This window comes from Somniosus microcephalus, chromosome 7 (genome assembly GCF_052327205.1).
Source record: "Somniosus microcephalus isolate GS21.2 chromosome 7, FLI_Smic_1.0, whole genome shotgun sequence".
Classification (NCBI taxonomy): Eukaryota; Metazoa; Chordata; class Chondrichthyes; order Squaliformes; family Somniosidae; genus Somniosus; species Somniosus microcephalus.
In genome coordinates, this window is record NC_140993.1 from 117581648 (window position 1) to 117604097 (window position 22450).

The 22450-nt window shown below is 41.7% G+C and overlaps 1 protein-coding gene across 1 annotated transcript in view; it reads right to left on the reverse strand.

Moving 5' to 3' along the window:
• The window catches only part of prkdc (protein kinase, DNA-activated, catalytic subunit), a 300538-nt gene that overhangs the window by 37962 nt on the left and 240126 nt on the right, over positions 1-22450 (reverse strand). The window contains 12 exon segments of the mRNA XM_085992889.1: positions 69-249; positions 335-525; positions 1269-1443; positions 2496-2682; positions 9615-9726; positions 11753-11861; positions 13323-13547; positions 15349-15537; positions 16363-16501; positions 16791-16999; positions 20483-20662; positions 21460-21591. Coding sequence (XP_085849015.1) covers positions 69-249; positions 335-525; positions 1269-1443; positions 2496-2682; positions 9615-9726; positions 11753-11861; positions 13323-13547; positions 15349-15537; positions 16363-16501; positions 16791-16999; positions 20483-20662; positions 21460-21591 — 2029 coding nt within the window.

The following is a 22450-nucleotide window of genomic DNA, read 5'->3' on the forward strand; positions in this document are numbered from 1 at the left end:
ATACACAATATATGCCTATATAGAGAGCAGAAGAACGCAAGTTATTACAAATTTGCTTGCAGTCTTACTGTTTTCACTTTCTTCTTCCTCACGCAGACATTTGTCACAGAAATTTGCCAAATTCATGTAGGCCTCAATCACTCCCACTGTCTCAATATGTTCTTCAGAAAGAGACTGCACCTCTTCTTCAGCCTTTTTAACAGCACTTTGCAGATATTCATGAGCCTTTCTGTATAATCCAATCGCAACCTGAGCAACAACAAAAAAAACTCAGAACAGGTTCAGTTACTAACTGCATTTGTGCATTCTTTGGTAGTTAGGATTTTTTTCCTACCTGTGCTATATCGTCACCGGTAGCTCCAGAAAGTTTTATAACATCTCTTGCTCGATTCTCCTCAATATGCTGAAGAGATGATGGGTCTTTATTCAGAGCATTAGCCATAATGTAGTAGGTTGTACCAAGCAATGTGTTCTGGTCTCTGAGAGCATGTCTATGTGTATTTAGATAATCCACCTCGGTTTCAACTGTAAGATAAGATGTCTGTTCAAGACAGCAGAATTTAAATGATGTCTTCATTAACTTAATTTTTTTTCTAAAGTGGCTTGGGTGCCTTGTGTGTCAGTTATTCAATGTGCCGTAGACTTTTAGTAATAGGGTGCAAGTCATACCTATGATTCCACAAACTGATAAAAATATTCATTTTAATCCTTTGAAGACTGCTCTATTTTTCCTATGACCTTGCCTTTAAAAAAAAAAAGTAATGATTAAAAATAATTTCCCAATTTGTATTCCGTCTTTCACCATGTGGCCTTTCCTAAGACGGCCAAGCCGGTTGGTTCTCAGGCCTCTGCTGCTCTTGATTTAGCTGCTGAGCAGTGGGCAGAAGCCACATAATATGGGATAATTCATCTTCCTGAACACCTTCTTTGCTTGTGGAGAAATGGTTTGTTGTTTCCATCTGATGGCACAGCTGCAGTCAGGATCCCACCCCCTGTGAAAGGTGCATCGCCCTGCATCTGAAAATCTCTGGTACATGTTGAAGCTATGCCAGAAGCATGTTCTTTATTAAAAATTCTAATTCCCAATATTTGCCATTACACAAATTTATGCAAGTCTTCTAAAAAAGAGAAAGCATTTTTAAAAGTCAGCAGCATTAAAAAGGTTAAAAACACGCTCAACAGGAAAGCTGTCAGAAAGCTTTCCTTTTGATTTAAAGAATCAATATTTTCGGTTGCCATGGCAATGTTAGAAATCTGTCAGCCATTACCCAGCAATGGGATGGTCTTCATCACAGTTACAATCTGGTCGGCTCTCTCCAGACTCCGACTGCGCTTATGGCTGAGTCGGCTGTAACTATGTATCCATCTCACTCGCCAGTCATCTCTAGCCTTGGACTCTTTGTGAAGTTCTTTCAGCAGCTTTGTCGACACTGAAAAGTTGTTCTGAAAAAGTTACAACACTCTGAAAATGAAGTATTCGTATTATGGTAATGAACAAAAAAAGAACATAAAGAACTAATTATTTTGTAGCTGAAGACGTAGGTTTAACACTTTGGCAATTTACAAGTTTGTCACAGTTGTAATTTATTTTAAATTTAATTGGATAACATATTGTATTTCAGCCATAAAAATGAAAAATTACTCACAGCGTTGTAATTTAGCAACATGTAATCTTTCACAATAAATACAAAAATACTATAACTAGGACTTCTGGTTTTTTTTGCCAATTATTTTCTCCACTCCCGATAAGTTGGTTTCCTTGACGTAATAGTCCCATAGGTGCCCTCTGGTACCTTGCCCAAGTGACCATTATTCATGTACAGGAAACTCTTTTTTTATCCGGCACCGACGGGACCGGCGTGGTGTCGGTTGATCAAAAAGTCCGGATTACAGAGAGGTATACTTACCAAGGTACGAGAGCCCCGTACACGGCCACAGGTGCAGGAGCCCCGGTTACACAGCACTTGTGCCAGAGTCACGGTTACACGGCCACAGATGCAGGAGTCCCTGTTGCACGGCCACAGGTGCAGGAACCCCGGTTACACGGCCACAGGTGCAGGAACCCCGGTTACACGGCCACTAATATATAGTAAAACTTACCGGAACCTACTCCTGAATTTTGCCAGTTAAGAGAGATTTCCGGATATTTAGGTGCCGGTTAAAAGAGAGTTTCCTGTATAACATTCAACAGCGAGTGCTGGCTGCTTATTTGACTATGAGGAACATTACCTGGCATCCACAAGCATACCCTTGCTGCAGGGAACAATGGTTAGCAATCAGAAACTGGAATCCTGGCTACGGACTCATCCGATGTTCATGGCCTGTTTTAGTTAATGTCTGTATCAAGACTAAATACTGTGATTAAACAAGTGGAACTGGCACTTCAACGTCCCCCTCAATATCAAAATGTCTCTTCACTAGTAATTAACATAGACCACAGATTTTTAAGCTTACTGCATTTGATCAACAAATGCCGATAACATTCTGTTGCATACCTGTTTCCTTGCACTTTCTAACATTTTTAACTTCATATTAAATTTACAGCTTCTTATGACCATGTTGACATCTTCCTCTTCTCTATCCACATCCGTTTTAGTATCAGCTCCTTCATCATCCACTTCCATACTATCATTGGCCTGAACATGTGACAATCGCTCCTTAATCTTGTCGAGGAAGAAACAGCTAAATATGAAAAAAAAAATCAGAAAGAAGTACAGGTACTTACACCAAAGAACTTGTAATAAAAGACAATTTTATCAACAAAATTGAAGTCAGGGGTGGCTGGTACCACACATGGCAGGGTCAGGAACACCAGATTAGGTCAATGTTGGGTGAAAAACGGTACAGGGGTGGAGTTTAATTGGGATCAGGTCATGCAAGGCAGACAGGCCTGGTCAGACAGCAGGCTACGACCTTGATAAGCAGCTTCGTTAGGAGATGAGGGTAAAAAAGAGGCCGAGTAAATCGGAAACTAGCTGCACATAATTAAACAATGTGAAAAACACTTGGAAGAATACTAAATATATTTTCTTTATAAGAAGGCTAATAAAAAATGTACATCTTACATGATCTTGTGGGAATCTGGTTGGTCCATGATGTCATGTGAAGAGCATGGACCAAACAACAAAGTTACAAGCTTGCTACAGACACAAAACTTTTAATTAGGCAGATAAATAGATTCACTATTGGCAAACTATGTTAAATGAAACTAAGGATTTTTGTTAGCACTTTTCTTATATAAAGTATATATGTGACTTTGTCATTCACATTATTATGTATTAGGTACACATGCTGTATAAATAGTACATCATAGCAGCATCCAAGGAGTGTCTTCTGTGTATTAATGTTTTTTGGAATTACATACTTTAAAGAAATTATGATAGACAAGTATAACAACATACTCGACCATTTTCTCAAAACTACAACTTAACGAGTCAGTGGCTCAATTTAGCCAGTGAGTAGCTGAGCCATACCAATCAAGTCCCAGGTTTGATCCCTGCTTTAGATGCCGAGTTAGTAGATTTCAACTAGGGTTGAATAGGGACACTACAATTGGCCTCAGTTCCCTTGGGTTAGGGAATGGAAAATTAGTCATAGTTCCTGCTCCTGATATTATCCAGCAACCCTTGATGAAAGTTTGCACATAGCGATATAAATAATGGCCAGTTAAGCGAGATACAGGAGTGTGGTTGCTTTCCATGGAACCATACACTAGCATGTAGTAAATGTCTTCAAGGATAAGAAAACTTAATAAACAAATATTTCAACAAATTTTTTCGTGCAGACACATTTCATTGGTATGACAACTACAGTACATAATTACACGTAGATTAATTATGCATTGATTTGAATCTGGAGACTATTAATAGTCTTTGTTATTCTCAACGTTAAAGTTCTGTGGTCCATTCGACTAAGGTCTTTAGGTGACCATGGAAAAGTTTTAAAATATATTCCCTTCCAACAACAGGAGGGATCGACAAAACTACTGAAGAGGAAATTGAATCAATTACTGACAGGGAGACGAGAGATATGGAATTCAGTTGGAAAATGGTTTTAAAAAAGTCAGACTGGGATCTAAAAGAGGATCCCAACGCTGCGGCCAATTAGATAGGCTGAATAGTCTTGTCCTGTTTCCGCATTCTTGCGTATATACAAGTTTCAACTATAGTACAGACTAAAGAATTTGGAGTCATTGGGCTGGATTTTGTGAATGGAGGCGAGTTGGAGGCGGGACTGCTGCTTGTCGTGTCAATGTCCCGCCTCCATCCTCGCCTGACCAACCAGAGGGATTTTCCCCTAATTGAGCTTGTTAAACCCGCCCTGCGGGCTTAGCAGGCCAATTAGGGAGGAAGTCACTGACAGATCATGTCAACATCAGACTTGCTATCTATCAAGACTTCTTGAAAGAAGAAATGACAGCATTTGACAGCTCTGTGAAGCTGTCAAACACTGACATTCTCTTTAGTTTGATGAGGCTTTGTGGTGAGGACTCATCAAACCTTTCAACTTTGTAAATTTCATATGTCTGTAGGATCCAACAGCCATTATGTGAAATTGACAAGGAGAATGTCGGCTCTCCCCATCCAGCGCGGCTAAAGGCTGTAGAAAGAAAACAAGATAAGTGCACACTTTCTTTTAAACTTATCACTTAACTTACATACTTACCACTCCACACTTGCACCCATCACTCACCTCTACACCTCATTTCCAGGTGCCTCCAACCACCACAGACCTCCATGTCTCCTCCAACCCAGCGGGGTTCTCTGAGGTCGGGAAGCCTTCATCTGTGAAGGTAAAATGGCACTAATCCTTTTTTCTGCCTGTTACGTACCTGTTAACAGGCAGTTAAAAGGATTAAATGCCTTTTCCCACCTCCAGGAGACAGGACCTGACGCTGCACATCCTCCCGCCTCCTGGCAAAAGGGCACGGAGGCGGAATGGGGGCGGGTTTGCCATCCGCCCCCACTTTCTCCGAATTTACTGGCTGTCCCGCCTCCATGCCTACCTCCTCGGGGCTTGGAAAATCCAGCCCATTGTCTTATTGAGGGTGACTCATACTGGTGCATGGCTCCAGTCACAGTCATTCCCACAGTACCTCAATCCAAGTGCCTATTCTTCATGTGTAAACTTATGCAGCAACAGTAGCATTTTTGAGCACTGGGCATATTACAGCCAACTCCAATCCCATTTTCACCCAATGTCTACACGCACACACAAGTTCCAGCAGGAGTCACCGTATAGCAACCAGGATCACAGAATAGATATGGATGAAGATGATCATTCGGTTAATCTCAACTCTTCTGTCTAGAAAAAAAACCCAACTTCCTCTATCACACCATTTGGCTGTGCCTTAAGTTATGGACAATGTATCTATATAAATACAAGTTGTTGCTGTTGTATCATCTGACCAGAGCATTATTTTGGCTACATAATTCAACACTCTACTTGTTGTTGATTACAGCTCTGTGATAACTGGACTTGTCAAGTCTACTAAACTCCCTTTTTTAACCATCCTCAGCTATTTCAACACCATTCTCGAAGTACTCATGATACCAATTTTTTCTTCCAATGTGTAATTCTTTGCACTTGGCTATATTAAATTTAATCTGCAACTATGATGTCCAATTGTGTATTTTTTCTAAGTCATTCTGTAGGTCTCTGGTTAGGTTTTCCTCTACCTAGTTCAGGGCTGCTAAAGCCATTTAGGCCTTTGACACTACACTGTTTAGATCAACTTACCTGATAACATACTGATCAAACTCTTTGGCTCAATGCTGCGCTGAGCAGTGTATTTAAGCGTTGAGCCACTGGAGTGCTGTGCATTTTAATTATATTAAAGATGAATGTGTGTAAGTATATTTGTGTTTCTCCTGAATGTATTCTTGGGAATATTTTAACAGTTCAGGATCTATGATGTTAAATGGTTTAGATGCTAGCTTCATACAAACAGATAATGTTGCTTTCCTATTCTGTGGAGATGAAAACATTGCATTCATGCTGGCAAATGAGACTGTGATACTTTGTCTACCTGCAGCCCCTTTTCTTAATTTGAGTATTTTAACTGTTAAACTCATGTACTGCTCTTGCCTGCACTGTGTGACTTAATTCGCACAACATAACTTCCTCTGCTGTTTTGCCTTATTTGGCTGATGAAGTGGATAAAACACCCAATTTTTAAACCACCGAAGTAGGGTTCGAGTGCACCAAAGCCCTGGGAAAATGTTGGAGATAGGAGGCCTTCAACCACGTAGCTGGTGGCAGCGGAAAGCTGGGATTTGGGGGCTAGTACTTGGGAAGGGGTGAAGAGGAGTCGTGGCAGGTCTGGCAGAGAGGTGCACTCGGGAGTGGTCTGAGAGCAGTCGGGTCTATGAGCACTCAGGAAATTGAGTGATTGTCAAGGAAGAGGACTTTGCCAAAGCTATGTTAAATGAGGAGGTTGCTGGGATACTGGATGAGATAAAAATAGATAAAAGAGGAGGTACTGGAAAGGCTGGCGGTACTTAAAGTGGATAAGTCGCCTGGTCCGGATGGGATGCATCCTCGGTTGCTGAGGTGTGTAAGGGTAGAAATTGTAGAGGTGCTGATCACAATCTTCCAATCCTCCTTAGATACAGGGGTGGCACCAAAAGACTGGAGGATTGCAAATGTTGCACCATTGTTGAAAAAAGGGGAGAAGGATAAACCTGGCAATTAAAAGGTCAGTCAATTTAACGTTGGTGGTGGGGAAGCTTTTAGAAACAATAATCCAGAGAAAATTAACAGCCACTTGGACAAGTATGGACTAATAAAGGAGAGCAGAGAAGGCCACGAGGAGATTTGATAGAGATGTTTAAAATCGTGAAGGGTTTAGACAGAGTAAATAAAGAGAAACTGTTTCCAGCTGAAGGGCCGATAACCAGAGCACAGATTTAAGGTGATTGGCAGAAGAACCAGAGGCGCTGTGAGGAAACACCTTTTTACGCAATGATTGTTTAGGATTTGGAATGCACCGCCTGATAGGGTGGTGGATATAGATTCAATAGTATCCTTCAAAAGGGAATTGGATAAATACTTGAAGGAGAAAAAAATGCAGGGATATGGGGAAAGAGCAGGGGAGTGAGACTAACTGGATTGCTCTTCGAAAGAGCCGGCACAGACTTGATGGGCTGAAAGGCCTCCTTCTGTGCTGTACTATTCTATGATTCTATGAGGAGTTAAGGATTGGGCTTGTACCAATAATGGGGAGTGGGGTTGGTAATATTGGGAGGGTTTGGAAGCAGGGTTGAAGGGGTATGAGAGCACTGGGAGAACCTGGAGGGAGATTACAGGACGTGGGAACATTGGGATGCGTAGTTGTGGCATTTGGGAGCACTGGGAAGTGTGATATGAATGAGAGAGGGGTGTCAGGAAATGACAGCACAGTGGTGGGAAGGAAAGAGACAGGGCATGGGAAAAGGGTCTTGAGGTATGGAAGCACAGGGAAGGTGGCACTGAGTCACTGGGAGTGAGGTTTGTGGATGTTGACAAAAGTGTGGAATAAATGTTTTTCGGGTGATGGGTTGGCAGTGGGGGGAAAGGTATGGATGCTCGGCAGGAGGGAGTGAAGAGAGTGTGAAGAGAGGGCAGAAGGCATGGTTGCTTTGGGGGGCGGGGGAGGGGGAATGATTTCCTAACATTTAATATAGGGTTCTCAGGTCACTGCTAGGGAAACCTTTCTGAGCATGTCCCCTCCCTGCTGCTGCACTACCACCCCGCCCGCATAATTGCCCTCTCCCTCTCCAGCAGTTAGGCTCGAGTCAGCCTCGGAGATGAGTGTTGAGGACTGTTGCAGTGGGGTGGGATTTCTTAAAAGGGTTTCTCCAGCAGTGTCTGGGCAAAACTGTATTCTTTAAATTAACTATTGCTGGGGGGGGCGGGGGGGCAGAGAGTGCCTGGGGCCTCAAGGTGGGCTTAGGGGAAGGAGGCATCTACAAGAGACCATAATCGAAGGGGCAGGCAATTTCAGAGGGCCAGATTTTAGTATCTTCAAGGTGGTTGGCACTGATGGCACTGTAGAGAACCATGCCACCTATCCTGAGCCTCAGCTAAGATTCATTGATAAGTCAGCAACAACACTACCTGGCTTGGAGGCCTCGATCAGAGGCAAGTAAAAAGAGATAACTTTAATTGGGGCACAAAAGCACAACAGTAAAAACATTAAGAAGTAATTAAGTGTTGAGAAGAAGTGGCCACATATACAAAACTTAACATAGATAGAGTAACCCTATAATTTTTTCCCAAAGTATATCTAATGAATGCAATATAGAAGTGCTCCAGTACTTTTAGTATGATTCAGGTTCAGCAAGAACATAGGGCAGAATTTTCATTGGGCCGTGGAGGCGGGATTGGAGGCGTGTGGGGTTAAAATCCCGAAATCGGTGGGGGGGGGGGGGGGGGCACGAATCCATTCCGCCCCCAACCTGCCTCCATGCCAGTTTCAAAGGAGGCGGGTACCCGACCCGCACTGGGAGCCGCCTCCCCAAGGCGGGAAGGGAATTAGTGCCAATTAACTGCCTGTTAACAGGTAGTTAACAGGCAGTTTTTAGCCTAATCCCTATTTTCATTCTTGGAGTGTGGGATTTCCGACGGCTCCAAACCACGCCAAGTTAGCAAGGCGGGGTCGAGATGTCTGGTGTTCAGGTGAGTGATGGGTGCATGAGTGCAGAGGTAAGTGTGTTTAAAGTGTTTAAAGAAGTTTTACTTACCTTTACAGCCTTCCTTCCTTCAGGCCTCGGGAGTCCCTCAAGTCACCAGCACAGAAAGCAGAATGGCCGCGATCTGTCAAAAATTGCAGCATTCAGCTTTCTGTTCTGGAGAGATCTCTAAATCATCCTGAGAGGAAGGAATTAACTTAGAGTACAGATTGTCAGTGTTTGACAGCTTCAAACAGCTGTCAAATGCTGATATTTCATCTGTCAAAAGGTCTTGACAGATGAAATATCAATCTGTGACATCACCTGTTACCAGGTGGCCCTTAATTGGCCTGCTGAGCACGCTGGGCGGGCTCAACAAGGTCAATCAAGTCAAAATCGCGTGGGTTGGCTACAACTCGATGGAGGCGGGACTACAACCCCGAAAGCTGTAGTCCCGCCTCATACCCGCCTCCTCAATGAAAATCCAGCCCAGAGTTGACAGCACAGAAACAGGACACTCTGCCCAACAGGTCTATGCAGTGTTTGTGCTCCACACGAGCCTCCTCCCACCTTACTTTCTCTCACCCTATCTGCATACCCTTCTATTCCTTTCTCCCCCATGCACTTATCTAGCTTCCCCTTATAAATGTATCTATGCTATTCACCTCAACCACTCTGTGCGGTAGCGAGTTACACATTCTCACCACTCTGAGTAAAGATCATACGTTTCTATTTAAGGTAATGTGTGGAACGTGTTGTGTCTCTTGTGTATTTTCAGCATGAAAAGGAACGTCCCTTCACGATTCCAAGAACTTCTTGCAATGTTATTTCATACGCCATCTTATTCACAATACAAGAAATTAATACAATATTATTTAACGTCCATTTCATGAATAATTTCGTGAGAACTATTATCATCGTTCATTTGCCGCAAAGATGGACAGAACCATTCTAGTGTCATACCGGTTTGTGATTATGTCATCCCACACACTCATAGGATCCATCTTTGATTCGGGGTATCGGCCTGTCCAAGTTCTTATTAGTTTTCGGAGAGGCACTTCAGAAGTTAAATTAACTGCAAAAAATAAACAATGGAATAGTTATTCCACAAACCAGGAGTAATTCATAAAGCTAGATGGGGTCATGAAGGTCTTACTCACAAATCAGATTAATACGATATCCCAATGCACCCAGGTTATAGCAAGTCAAAATTCAGAAGCTCACCCGTGTAAACATCTAAAACAATGCTGATATATATGTGGATGGTACATACATTCTGTTCACAAACGTTGCTTCCTGTAACACTCGTGAACAATTGTAACAGAAACTTATGTGAACATTTATAACTGGATTCTGTATGCAAACATTTTGCAATCGGAAAACCATATGTAAACATTTACCACCAGGTTTGTTGTTGAACCAATTCATTCAAAATGCTTTTGGAAAATAATATTCTTAGTAATATGAAAAACCAAACAAAGAGCATACTCACTTTGAAAAATAGGACATCAGATCACAAAGTAGTTTTTTACTGTGTGCATATATATTTACTACAGGTGCTTCCTTTTATCACCATACCTAACCCAGTGCTGCTCTGTGGGGCCTAAGTGCGTGAAGGCACAGCCATCAAAGATGGAGCAAAGGGAGTGGAGTATTTACAGGAGTCATAGGGACAGTGAGATCGGGCGGTGGGAGGGAGGAGTGTGCAGTTCCGGGCAAGCGGGACTTTGTGCAGTATAGAATATGGGCAGCAGAGTTTTGGATGAGCTGAAGTTTACAGGTGAGGATGGTCAGAGGAGCATTGCAATAGTCAAGTCTGGAGGTTACAGAGGCATGGATGAGCTAGGCAATGTTACTTAGTAGGCAGTCTATATGATGGCAAGGACATGGGTTGGAATCTCAGATCAGCTGGAGGAAATTGCAGTTCATCTCAAGACTGTATGTCGAACTAGACAGTGGAGAGGTCGGGAGAAGTGGTGGAGAGGGAGAGCTGGCTGTCAGCAGCATACATGTGAAAGCTGACCCCATGTTATATTGTGTTATGTTCCTAATATTATTTCCGTCAGTTCCCCTTCTTCTTGCCAGGTGTTTATTGGTAATGTTTGCCGATTCTTGATTGGAAGTTTCTGTCCTGGTTTGCCACTTGTTTCCTACTCGTTCAATAATATTTCAGGCAATTGGCATTATTTAGTTAACAGTGTTTGTTGTGATAAATGTGAAGTACACTTTGCATGCGTGACACTTAAGTCACACTTTGAAGGGTGATGGACATCTTTTAATTACACAGAAAATATCGATATACTTTCCTTTTCTCACAGCAAATATAGGCTGAACAAAAGGAATTCATTTTTTTTTTTTGCAAAAGGCCCTGAGACTGACTGTCCGCACAGACATCCCAAGAACAAACAGAAACAAATCTCAAGGTTATCTGATTCAGATTAAAAGACAGTATCTGACATTTCTTATCCCGCAATGAGAGGTGTCATAAATATTTGTGGTATCTTGGTCACAAGTCCTTGGTTTTAGTCTTAAAGGGCCAAGGTCTCCATGAAACAATTTATTTTTGGTTTGGGCATGAAGAACCAGTGTCATTGCTAATTAACGTGATGATGAATTTTAATGTGATTCAAGTCATCTTGTGTGTGTTGAAACAAACACATCTGCTTAAAAAAAATGCCATATCCTTTTTCACAAAGTATTTTTTGGGTCATCATATGTTGCATTATTAAAACGCTTAAACCGATTGCATCTAGTGAGTGACAGGCTTTCATCTGGAACAAAATGAGGAGGAATTTCTTCACCCAGAGAGTGGTGAACCTGTGGAATTCTCTACCACAGAGGGCGGTGGAGGCCAGTTCATTAAATATATTCAAGAAAGAGTTGGATATATTTCTTAAGGCTAAAGGGATCAAGGGATATGGGGAGAAGGCAGGGACAGGGTACTGAATTTGGATGATCAGCCATGATCTCATTGAATGGCGGAGCAGGCTCGAAGGGCCGAATGGCCTACTCCTGCTCCTATCTTCTATGTTTCTATGTAACAGGTTGCTGTGGGACACACCAGTCTACGGTAGTTACTTCAGCAGCGGATAGGATCTTACATCCTTTGGTGATGAAATGGAGAAAATCCTGGATCTCTGTCAGAGTTTGAAGAGACTGCAACTTGGTAAGTCGACTCCTATGGAGCAGCGTGTCAATACTGGAATAATTCTAACAAAAAAATGAAAGCATTAAACATATTTTGACAAATACGTCATTTATTCTGAACTACAACTTCAAAACATGCATTATTTTCTCAGAATCTTACTGCTGGTTCCTTTATTAATAAACATTTATTAATGCCAAATGGTTAAGCAAAATCTAACTATTCATTCAGCGGTATCTTTATATCTAGATGGAAAATAAAAACAGCCTTTAATCTGCTACACATAATCCTAGTCACTGTAAAGTGAGTAACACCAATGTATCTGGTTAACTACCTTTACAGAGACTGGAACTTATGGCTTGGTATGATGTTTTTAATGAAGGAAGGTGCAACAAGCTATTTAGCAAACTGACTCACAGGAAGGTTAACTTGAGATAATGATATTGCCATCTATGGCGCCATGATAGATAAGCATGTCTGTTCTGAGTGTTTTTTCATCATAACTACTGCATCACCTATTGCCAAGTATATCACAGCACAGCAGTTTTGAAGAAGGGTCAAACCCGAAACGTCAACTCAAATTTCTCTCCACGGATGTTGCCTGACCTGCTGAGTTTTTCCAGCATTTTCTGTTGTTATTTTATATCACAGCACATATCTCTATATGGGAAACATGTCAAAATATTTTCTGAAAAATAAGTATGTCTAAAACTACCCTAATGTTACTGAACTATACCAACTACTTTTTTTTTCTCGCCACAGAAATATGTCACACTGGTGTAGTAGGGGTGCTGTCGGAGTTTGGGCACATTGTTGGAGCCAACTAGGGGAAACAATGCTCAGCATCTGAACTGGATGTACTTAATACTGGATAGGTGAAATGGGAAGTGTTCAATTTGTCAACACTAACACACCTCATCTTATTGAGCACAAAAATAAATGTTTTTTCTCAGGGTCACTAAAATATTCCAGATTTCACAATTTCATGCTGTCTGTAGTCCTCTTACAGTTCTTATGGGATTTGCTGAACTATCTGTTCAAGATAAACCTGAAATTTTTCCCCTAGATGCCGGCCAGTTAACCTGCTTGCATGCCTCATTGTTAGTGGCATTCTGTAACTGGCCACGAGGACATAGTCAAGAGCAACCTCACGTTACTCACCCTTCAACTTTCCCTCTGTCCCTGTGCTCAAATGACTCCCTCGGATGAGCCCAGTCACACAAATGGGTGCACGTCTAAATGATGACACTAACAGATGAAATTCATTGTGATCAGGAAAGTTATGTTGAATATATTTTTACATTATCTTTCCCTTTTCATTTTACCTGAAAATGTTTTTTTGTGCCCTAGAAATCCAATGAACACATGGCTAACTAGGTCATTAGATGGCTACTTATGATTAATTATTTAAACTCTAACTACACGTAGCAGATAAAAGTCTATAACAACTCAAAAAGCCAAATTCGCATACAAAAATCATTTTACTGGATAGACCATCAACTCTTGACTGTATGTCAGGTACTAACCTGCATAAAAATTTGGATACTATTATTGACATAGTATTTGGCACGGTCAAAGTCATCCTGCAGGATGTACAGGAGGCTCAGTTCCTGGCTGTAGCGGGTTTCAATAACAGTCTTCCATTGGTCCACCTTCATTGCATTGTCAATAAACGTCAGCAAAGACTGGTCAGCTTCACCCAACTGTAATAATTTCACTTTACTACGCATCATGTATGGCAAATAAGTCTCCTAAAAAAATGCCAAATGGAAGAATAAAACTTGTTCTCAGAATCCTTTAAACATCTACACTAACACATTATTTACAGCTTCCTGGATAATAATTTTTTTTAAAAATTGCAATAAAAAGTGTTTCTATTTATCTCCACGTCTTTTTCCTCGGGTACACCAGAACTCATCTGAGGTGGAGAGAAAGAAGACAGACTTGCATTTATATAGCACCTTTCACGACCACCGGACGTCTCAAAGCGCTTTACAGCCAATGAAGTACTTTTGAAGTGTAGTCACTGTTGTAATGTGGGAAACATGGCAGCTAATTTGTGCACAGCAAGCTCCCACAAACAGCAATGTGATAATTACCAGATAATCTGTTTTTTTTTGTTATGTTGGTTGAGGGATAAATATTGGCCAGGGCACCAGGGATAACTCCCCTGCTCTTCTTTGAAATAGTGCCATGGGATCTTTTACGTCCACCTGAGAGAGCAGACGGGGCCTCGATTTAACATCTCATCCGAAAGACGTAAGTAAGTAAGTGGTTCATGATTGCAAAGGAGAAGATAGTCTGTCCTCTCGGAGCTACAATGCTGTATAATCTAGTAGCCTAGCCAACAACTATACAGGCATTAAAAAAAAATCTATTGCTATGGATGTATTTGGGTAAATATTCTCCTTTAGATTTTGTATTTTTGTTCTCTTACTTGATTTGGTGTCATTAAATAGTATTAATATTGTTGGTATAGAACTCTCAAAATGTGTCAGCACCATCTAGTGGTACAAAATATAAACTACAACTTGGTGCATTATGTCAGCAAATGTCACTGGGCAATTTAGACAGAACTCTGGGGCAAACATCAGCCCCCTCTCCCTGGTCCCCAAAGTGCACTGTGGCGGTAAAAAGACAAACAGCCTGGCGCCAAGCTCTAAAATTAAACGTGTAACTACCCTGGAGCTAATTACATTGTCTGCTTCCCTCTGAGTATTCTCTTGAATGCTGGCGGTATCAATTAATTAGAGCATAAAGTTTTACTAATTTCTCCATTTTACGTTCAACTTGTTATTCACAGTAGTTAATTGGGGGCTAATTGAATAGCTGTTTGATTTGCAGAAAGGAACAGGTATACAGGAGATCAGCGTGAGTATGTTGAACAGGTTCAGCTTCAGTACAAGGGCAAGCTTGAGTGGGGGTGATCTGATGTATAAAAAATTCGGGAAGTTGGGCAAATGGAGATTGCAAATGCTGGATTTATCCAGTTTGCTCATCTTGGATAAGCCACTCATCAGCTATACAGTTGTTAACAATGGTTCATTGTGACAATACAGTAAACACTTAAAAAAAATACAAAGAGTAACATACACATTCTAAATGCAAATGACTATACAATAAAATATGCATGAATTAACATGCATCGACTGCTCCAATATCTTGACACGAGTAAAACACTTGGCACATGAAGGTAGATTTTTGGAAGTAGTCGAACCGACATACTGTGGCAAAGGGTTGGTTCACTCTATTGCTATATTATTAACTACATTGCTCTCCAATTTATGGGGTTTGCGTGTGTGTGTGCGCGTGTGCTCAGTAACATCTTGAACAACTGAAATGAAAACACCAAACAAAATAGAAGGGTGCTAATGTTAACCATTGTTTTTGTAAATTACTTTTAAAGAAAGCTTCTGGAGGCAAGGCTTCGCCTACAAAGAGACTTCCATTGGATTTCACCAGGCACGTAATCTCTTACATATAATAAACACATCTGAAGTCAATGATGCTAAAATAATGCAAGTGCCCAACACCTGAAGCACTTTTGCTCACCTGATAGAAAGGATCAGTCCATATCTCCTCTAAATTTGCAGGCATTTTGTCACTGATGTTAATGGTGGAACAGTATTCCAGTGACTTCCATTCGGTCAGGTGACTGTAACACTCCAGAGCTGCAATATCCCAAAAGTCTTTCTCTGCATCTGTAGGGTTTCCATCTACCCATTCTTCGGAATTCAGGGCCTGCCAAGTCAAATCCATACTAATTCTATAATCGCAGGTTTAAGATATTACAGTACGATTCATGGAATGCTCCCATTACTATTTACCGCTGCCTTGCATAACCAAACCAAGAAACGGAACTACCGTCCTACAACAGAAAAGGCAAAATGACAAGATCCTTTCACAATAAAGACTCTGCTAGGGGAAATAAGAATATTCATACAGATGATATAAGCAATGCCTGCATCAGTTTTACTTTGATTTTTACTGGATTCATTGGATGAATATTGATGATAAAAGCAATCCGGGAATTTGTCCCCAATTTGCAGTTTACATGAACCAAAATATTGTTGAACAGGCAAAAAAACTTCAACCAGTCAGATGGATAAGCAGTAATGTTCTGGGAACACCATCACCTCCAAGTCAAACGCCAACACCCTGACTTGGACATATATCCTTCATCATCGCTTGGTCAATGTGTCGGAGCTTCCTATCTAATGCTATTGTGGGAGCACCATCGCCACAAGGTTAACAAAAGCTCACCACCAACTTCTCAGTGCAACTGGGGATGGGCAATAAGTGCGGCCTTGCCGGTGATGCCCACATCTAGCAAACAAAAAAGAGCTACGTTTACAATCCACTGTTCAGCTACTGTGGTGTAAATAAAAGATGCAACTGGCTCCCATGGTACACAAAACATATTAAATTTATTATGCTAATATCACAACTTTTTAAGTACAATGATATCTGAGAACAGCAGACTCTTCTATCTTTATCTTTGGAACAGGGAGGGCAGCACTGTTATCACACTGGTCAGACTGTCAGCATTCTCACAACCACTTTTACCTGATCATATAACTGTACAGCCTCTGCGTAATCACTTTTTGCTTCTGCCAATAGTGCTTTTTGAGTGATTGACTTTGTACCAATTTTTTCACTGAAGATTCCACGCAGGACATCATAATCCCCTAGCGATCGGTACAACCTGCAAAAAGATCAAAGTTCAAGCTTTCAGAACCAATGTTCACCAAAGTCAAAATACATGGTTACATTATCCTAGCTGCTCAGTGGGTAGCGGCATCACAATGATCTGAAGAGCCCACTGACACTTCAAATCTAGACTGAAAATCTAGGCTCACACAAGAGTACTTTGGCCAGATAATCAGAAGCAACGGCGGCAAAAATCTGTCTCGTTGGATGAAGAAGGAAGAAAAGGAAAAGTACATATTTAGAATGGGTAGTTTTACTATTTTAATAACCATGCAGTGACTTACTTAGCCAGCTCTACCCATCGGGCAGTGTCGGGAGGCAGCTGGTTTCCGCCTCTTGCTCTCTTCGCTGGAGGTTCTTCCGAAGGGGTGTGGTGCATCAAACTCAGCTCCAGAAGCAGAATTCCCATTGGCTGTTGTAAACTGGCTAAGGAGGTTGAGCTTACAATAGCGGGATCAAGATGCAGCAGATCTGTGTGCTGACGACTCATATCCTTGTGAAACAAAAAAACAGAACAGTACTGGTACAGTGCAATACATCAAAACCTATGTTATTTAATCCTTATTCCCAAATCCAACAAGCAACTATAATAAAACTGATCACTTAATTTCTCTAATACATAAATCAGGCAAAAGCACAACTTACCCAAGGATAAATAACTATTTAGGTAGATCCAGAATGCAAACTGAGATTAAGTTTAATCAACCAATTAAAACAGACAAAAAATCTATAATTTCATTTTATCTACTTTTACATAACCTTTAAAAAAAGTACTTATTTTATATATTTTTGCAGTAGGTTTCATATTGTAACATTGCTAAACATTACAGCAATCCCATGACCTTTCCTTTTGCCAATTATTGATCAACATCCATGTCCAACAACAACAACTTGCATTTATATATCACCTTCAATGCAAGAAAATGTCCCAAAGTGCTTCATAAAGGAAGGAGCAAGAAAAAAGGACTCGAGTTGGAAGGAAGAGATTAGGGGTGATCGAAAGCTTGGTTTTGAAAGTTTTAAAGGGTATAGATTTATGGAGGAAGTTCCAAAGAGGTCTTAGACAGCTGAACATGTTCAATCACCTCACCCATCTCTCCTTTAAGGTTCTCCTTATCTACAGCCCGCCTAAACCTCCAGAAATTATCCTCATCAAAATCCACTCTCCTGTGCCATCGTCGCCTCTACATGAAGCGACTCCTTGTTCAATTACATTAATTTTCACTTGAACTCATCCTCCCCATTTCCACCAACTTCCTTATCCCGTTTACCTCCAACAATCTCATGCTCCCCTTGGTGCAAAAACCACCTCCACAACATCAAATCCGCATGGTATAAACTTACAAGAGGCTTGCTGACTGACCAGAGCAGCAGTCCACTGCCAGATCAGACTGGACCACTTAATCTTCACCATCACAGCAATGTGAAGAACTCTGCAGTCGTGCTTTAGTTATTTACAAAATATAAGTGGTAAAATGAAACTTCATGACCACCATTCTTTAGAAATTACACAGGTGCACTATGGAGAATACTCTGGATCTTGCAATTTATGTATTCAAGTTGCATGTTCATTTAAATAAATTAATGGTGCATTGGAGAGAAACTTTAAAAAGTGTTTAAATCTCAAGGGCAGACACTGCAGTTTCTATTTAACAATTTAAATTATTTATATAAAGGGAAATAACAATGGTATTTTGAACAAGGAAGCATCAATAGTTATAAAACTATCTTCTTCTTAATAAAAAAATAAAGCTTTAGACCTGAAAAATGCAGTTACTCCTCCAGTTATCCAGTATCTGGTGACTTCGGGTCCTGCTGGACCTAACATTTTGTGGGTAAATTTATGCCGGCGCATTACTGGCATAAATGTAGGAAACTCGGGTGAGCTGGTCTTTTGCACGCGGGCGGAGCTATGTAAATAAGCGGCAGATGGTTTTGGTGGATGTATTTTGGAAGCAGCGCAAACGATCAAGATTTGCAAGTAAAACTGGCGTAAATCAGTTAAGTGATCATTTCCTCGGAAAAATGGCGTAACTCCACTCTTACGCCGTAGTTATGCCAAAATGTTCCAGCAAATTATGGGCCGATAGCCAAATGGCCCACCTTCGAGGATTCATGGAGCTTCCAATGCCCAAAATCAAAGCCACCCACATAGGTGTCTCTGTCACCTTTGACTGTCCTTCAACTCCGAGCCCTTCCTCCTGCTCTCCATTCAACTGGCGCACACCGATCTTATTCTCTGCAGTTTCTCCCCAGTTCCCCATCAAGACACTCATTTCATTCATAAAACAGGACCACTCGTTTAAGTACTTCCCAACCCACCTCTTAAGCAACCGTCTTCACCTCAACCCATGTCTGCCAACATCACGAACCCCTAATTACCTCAAACGTGACATCATCACACCCTTCTACAGAAACCTACCCTAAACCCCACAATTCTGATGACCGCCTTATAACCAACCTTTTCTTTATGTCCAATGCCCTGGAAGGCGTTGCCTCACAAGCCTATTCCCACCTGTCCCTTTTCAACAAACTCCAATCTAGCTTCTGCCCTGCACAGAACACTGAGACTCCACTAGTCAACTAGTTACAAACAATATCCTGTGCAACTGTGACCATGATTCTTTTTCTGTCCTTATCCTCTCCTCTTCATGGTAGTGATCTTTCTTGGTTCTGCTCATACATGTCCAAACAGTATGTAAATAATGAACAGGAGGGAATCAAGGTTCCAACCTTGGTCGCTTTTTTATTATTTACATGATACCCCTCCTCAGTACCATCCAGAAGCATGGGACAGTTTACATATATAGGCTGTGCTCTTCCATTAATGCAAGGGCTGTTGCAACACTCATGAACTACCCGTCCAACATTAAGACCCGGATGAACAAAAGTTTATTTTTTGACGGAAACAAAGCCTTCCTCTTTGGCTCACATGAGCTTCTGGCCTTGCCTACAATAACCTCGTCGGCTGCCATGTCAGGTTAAGTCAGGAAATGTGAACCCTCAGCGTACTGCTGAGGTACCCGAAGCTGAGCTTCCTTCCCCACATGCATTCCATTACCAGGTCCGCTTTCTTCCACAATAATGCCTGCCTCTGCCTCGCTCGCATCTGCGGGAGACTCACCTTCGCCAATGCACTCCCATCAGTTTCCCCACCTCAACCTTCCAATGTTACAACTCATTCAAAATGCTGCAGCCTATATCCTCACCCACATAAAGCCCCACACCCCCATCATGCTCACCCTCTCCACACTCCACTGGCTCACCGTGCCCCAGTGAATTGACTTCAGGATTTTCATTCTCACTTTCAAACCCCTCCTTGGCCTTGCTCCACCCTACCTTAAGTGATCTCTTGCAGCCTTACATCCTCACACGCACCCTCCACTCCGCTAACTCCACTCCGGATACTCCGTCCTTCACTTCACCACTGGTGGCTGCTCATTCAACCACTACACTCCTGACCTCTGGAACTCCTTACCCAGTTCTCTCCACCTTGCTACCTCTCACCCGGTTTTTAAAAATCTCTTAGAACCCTTCTCTTTGACTGTGCCTTGTTTCCATTCTAAGCCCCGTCCATTTTCCCTCCTGCTCGATCCACTGCTTTTTCTTCCTTAATGTAAAGCACTTTGAAGCAACTGACTTCACATGAGGAGCACTATAGAAAAACAAGGAATTGTATATTCAGCATAGAAACTGATACACAACATAATGAAATAATTGTACAAACAAGGCATGCCATGAAGTTCAACCAGCTAACTAACCAATTTTGACAAACAGCTTCTAACTCTATATTAACTGCAATAATCATTTTTAAGAAGGTTTATCAATTTTCTAACAGCTGTGATTCAAACTTTTGACAATGGAGTATCAACAAAGGTTCATAGTAATTAGTTTGATTGACAGTAAGTTACCCCCCTCCCAAAACAGATCTCGAAATCAGTAAATTGTAATGATATTAAGCAGCAGCTCTCCTTACCTGAATGCAGCTCACAAATGGTGGGAAGCACAATGTTGTGCTACTAAGCAAACAACTAAAATTTTTCATGAGCTCTTTTCCAATGCCACTCATTTCAGCAGCGGTTTTAGATATTTTCACTTCTTCCAGAATTCCAGAAAATAGGGCACTGAAAAGTTGTTTAGCAAGTGAATGGTCTTTCTGCAAAACAATTACAAATTCTGGTATAATTTCTGTAGCTACCCCAAGAATTCACTCTCCAACCAGACGTACCAAAGAGCAGCCACAGGAACGATGAGCCAAATGGACTCCTTCAGCTGTATGATTTTACCCCCTGAGAATTCACTCTCCGACAAGACTTGCCAAAGAGCTGCTACAAATAGCACTCCTCAGAGACTTTGAAACACTCAAAGACTCATTTACATTGGGCCCCTCCACTCAAGATGGAAACTCAACAGCAGGGCACAGCACTGCCCAGAAGGCTGAGTCTGACTGATCTTGTTCTACGAGTGCAAACAAACTTGAGTGTCTAAGGTGAATTAGAACTGAAGCCCTCTGGTTCAACCTTTTTTTTTTACCTTCCAGAGTTGCTGCAACAATACCTGGCAGTCTTCACCATTTTCCTGGTTATTTACCACTATTTTTACCATAACTGCAACTCATATAACATCTAGACTGCAGATATTGAAGCAGCTTAACCAAGAGCTGGCTCGAACGTTTTCACACAAGTTATCCTGAAGACAAAAAGCTTTCACAACAAGTAATTTATCTATCATTTCTGTGCAGAACTTTGAGGTGTATGCAGTGGGAGTAAATACTAAAATCAAAAAGTACTTTAAATCAAAATAGAAATATGTAAAGTTATTGTACATGTTGCAGGTAAATGGTAAAGATGTAGAGAAAATAATTTGCTTGAAGAAAATAAGCAAGTATTTGTCAGCTAATAAAGATTTATTTAGATCAAAAGGCTAAAATTGTTTAGGATTTTATTTACAGACCTGAGCTAGAGCCTGCAATGGGGCAATTAAACTGCTGAATTTGATCTGAATGTCAGGTAGATCTCCAACACGATAACATCTGTAAAGAGTGACCTGTGCATCTCGTTTCATCTTCTGTTCAGCTTTCATTTCCTGAAAAAAGATTAAGTGATATTTAATATAAGTAGCCTGCTGGTTAACACACAATCATCCAATTCTATAATTACCCATTACAAAGGCAACAAGTACTCATCAGGAGGTTACTGTAAGCCAAGTAGCGACTTTCCAGTGAAGCAAAGACTGAAATGGTGAACTTCCATGACTATAATTAGAACCACATTTTTTTTTTTTAACCAGGCAGGGTGTTTTAAAAATCAAACGGACTCAGCTCCCTCCAGCCCTGTTCTTCACCTTTAAAAACTTATGCGGTGAAATTGTTCTCATCAATATTTTTGATGAATAAGAGCATGCCAGGAGCAGCACCAGACGTACCTAAAAATGAGGTGCCAACCTGGGGAAGCTGCAACACAGGACTATGGCCTAGAAATTCAGTATAGCCACTTTTGGGGCGGTAAAGTCGGGCGGCCGCTAAAGTTTGCGCCCGGCGCAAAGTCGCGCCCCCTTCGCCGATATTCAGTCGCAACGCCCCAAGAGGTTGCTGCTGCGCTAAAACAGGCGATGCACGACTATCTTTAGGCGCTAAGCCGGCGGTGCTGAGCGATACCACCGAGGCCGGGCGCAGCGCAGGTGCGGCGAGTTTTTGATTGACGGCAGACACTCCGGCGCCGGTCAGCTCTTAAAGGGGGAGGGTCGATTTGTTTGCCTGCCACACCCTGCACACTGCAGCCCTCAACCTAGGCCTGACCACTTCAGCTTCACCTGTACAACGTCCAGGACTATGGAGAAGGCCAGGGAGAGAGCGCAGCGCTTCAGCGACGGTGACCTGAGGCTGCTGGTTGGCGGAGTGGAGCGCAGGCGCCATGTTTTGTACCCAGAAGGTGGCAAGAGGCCG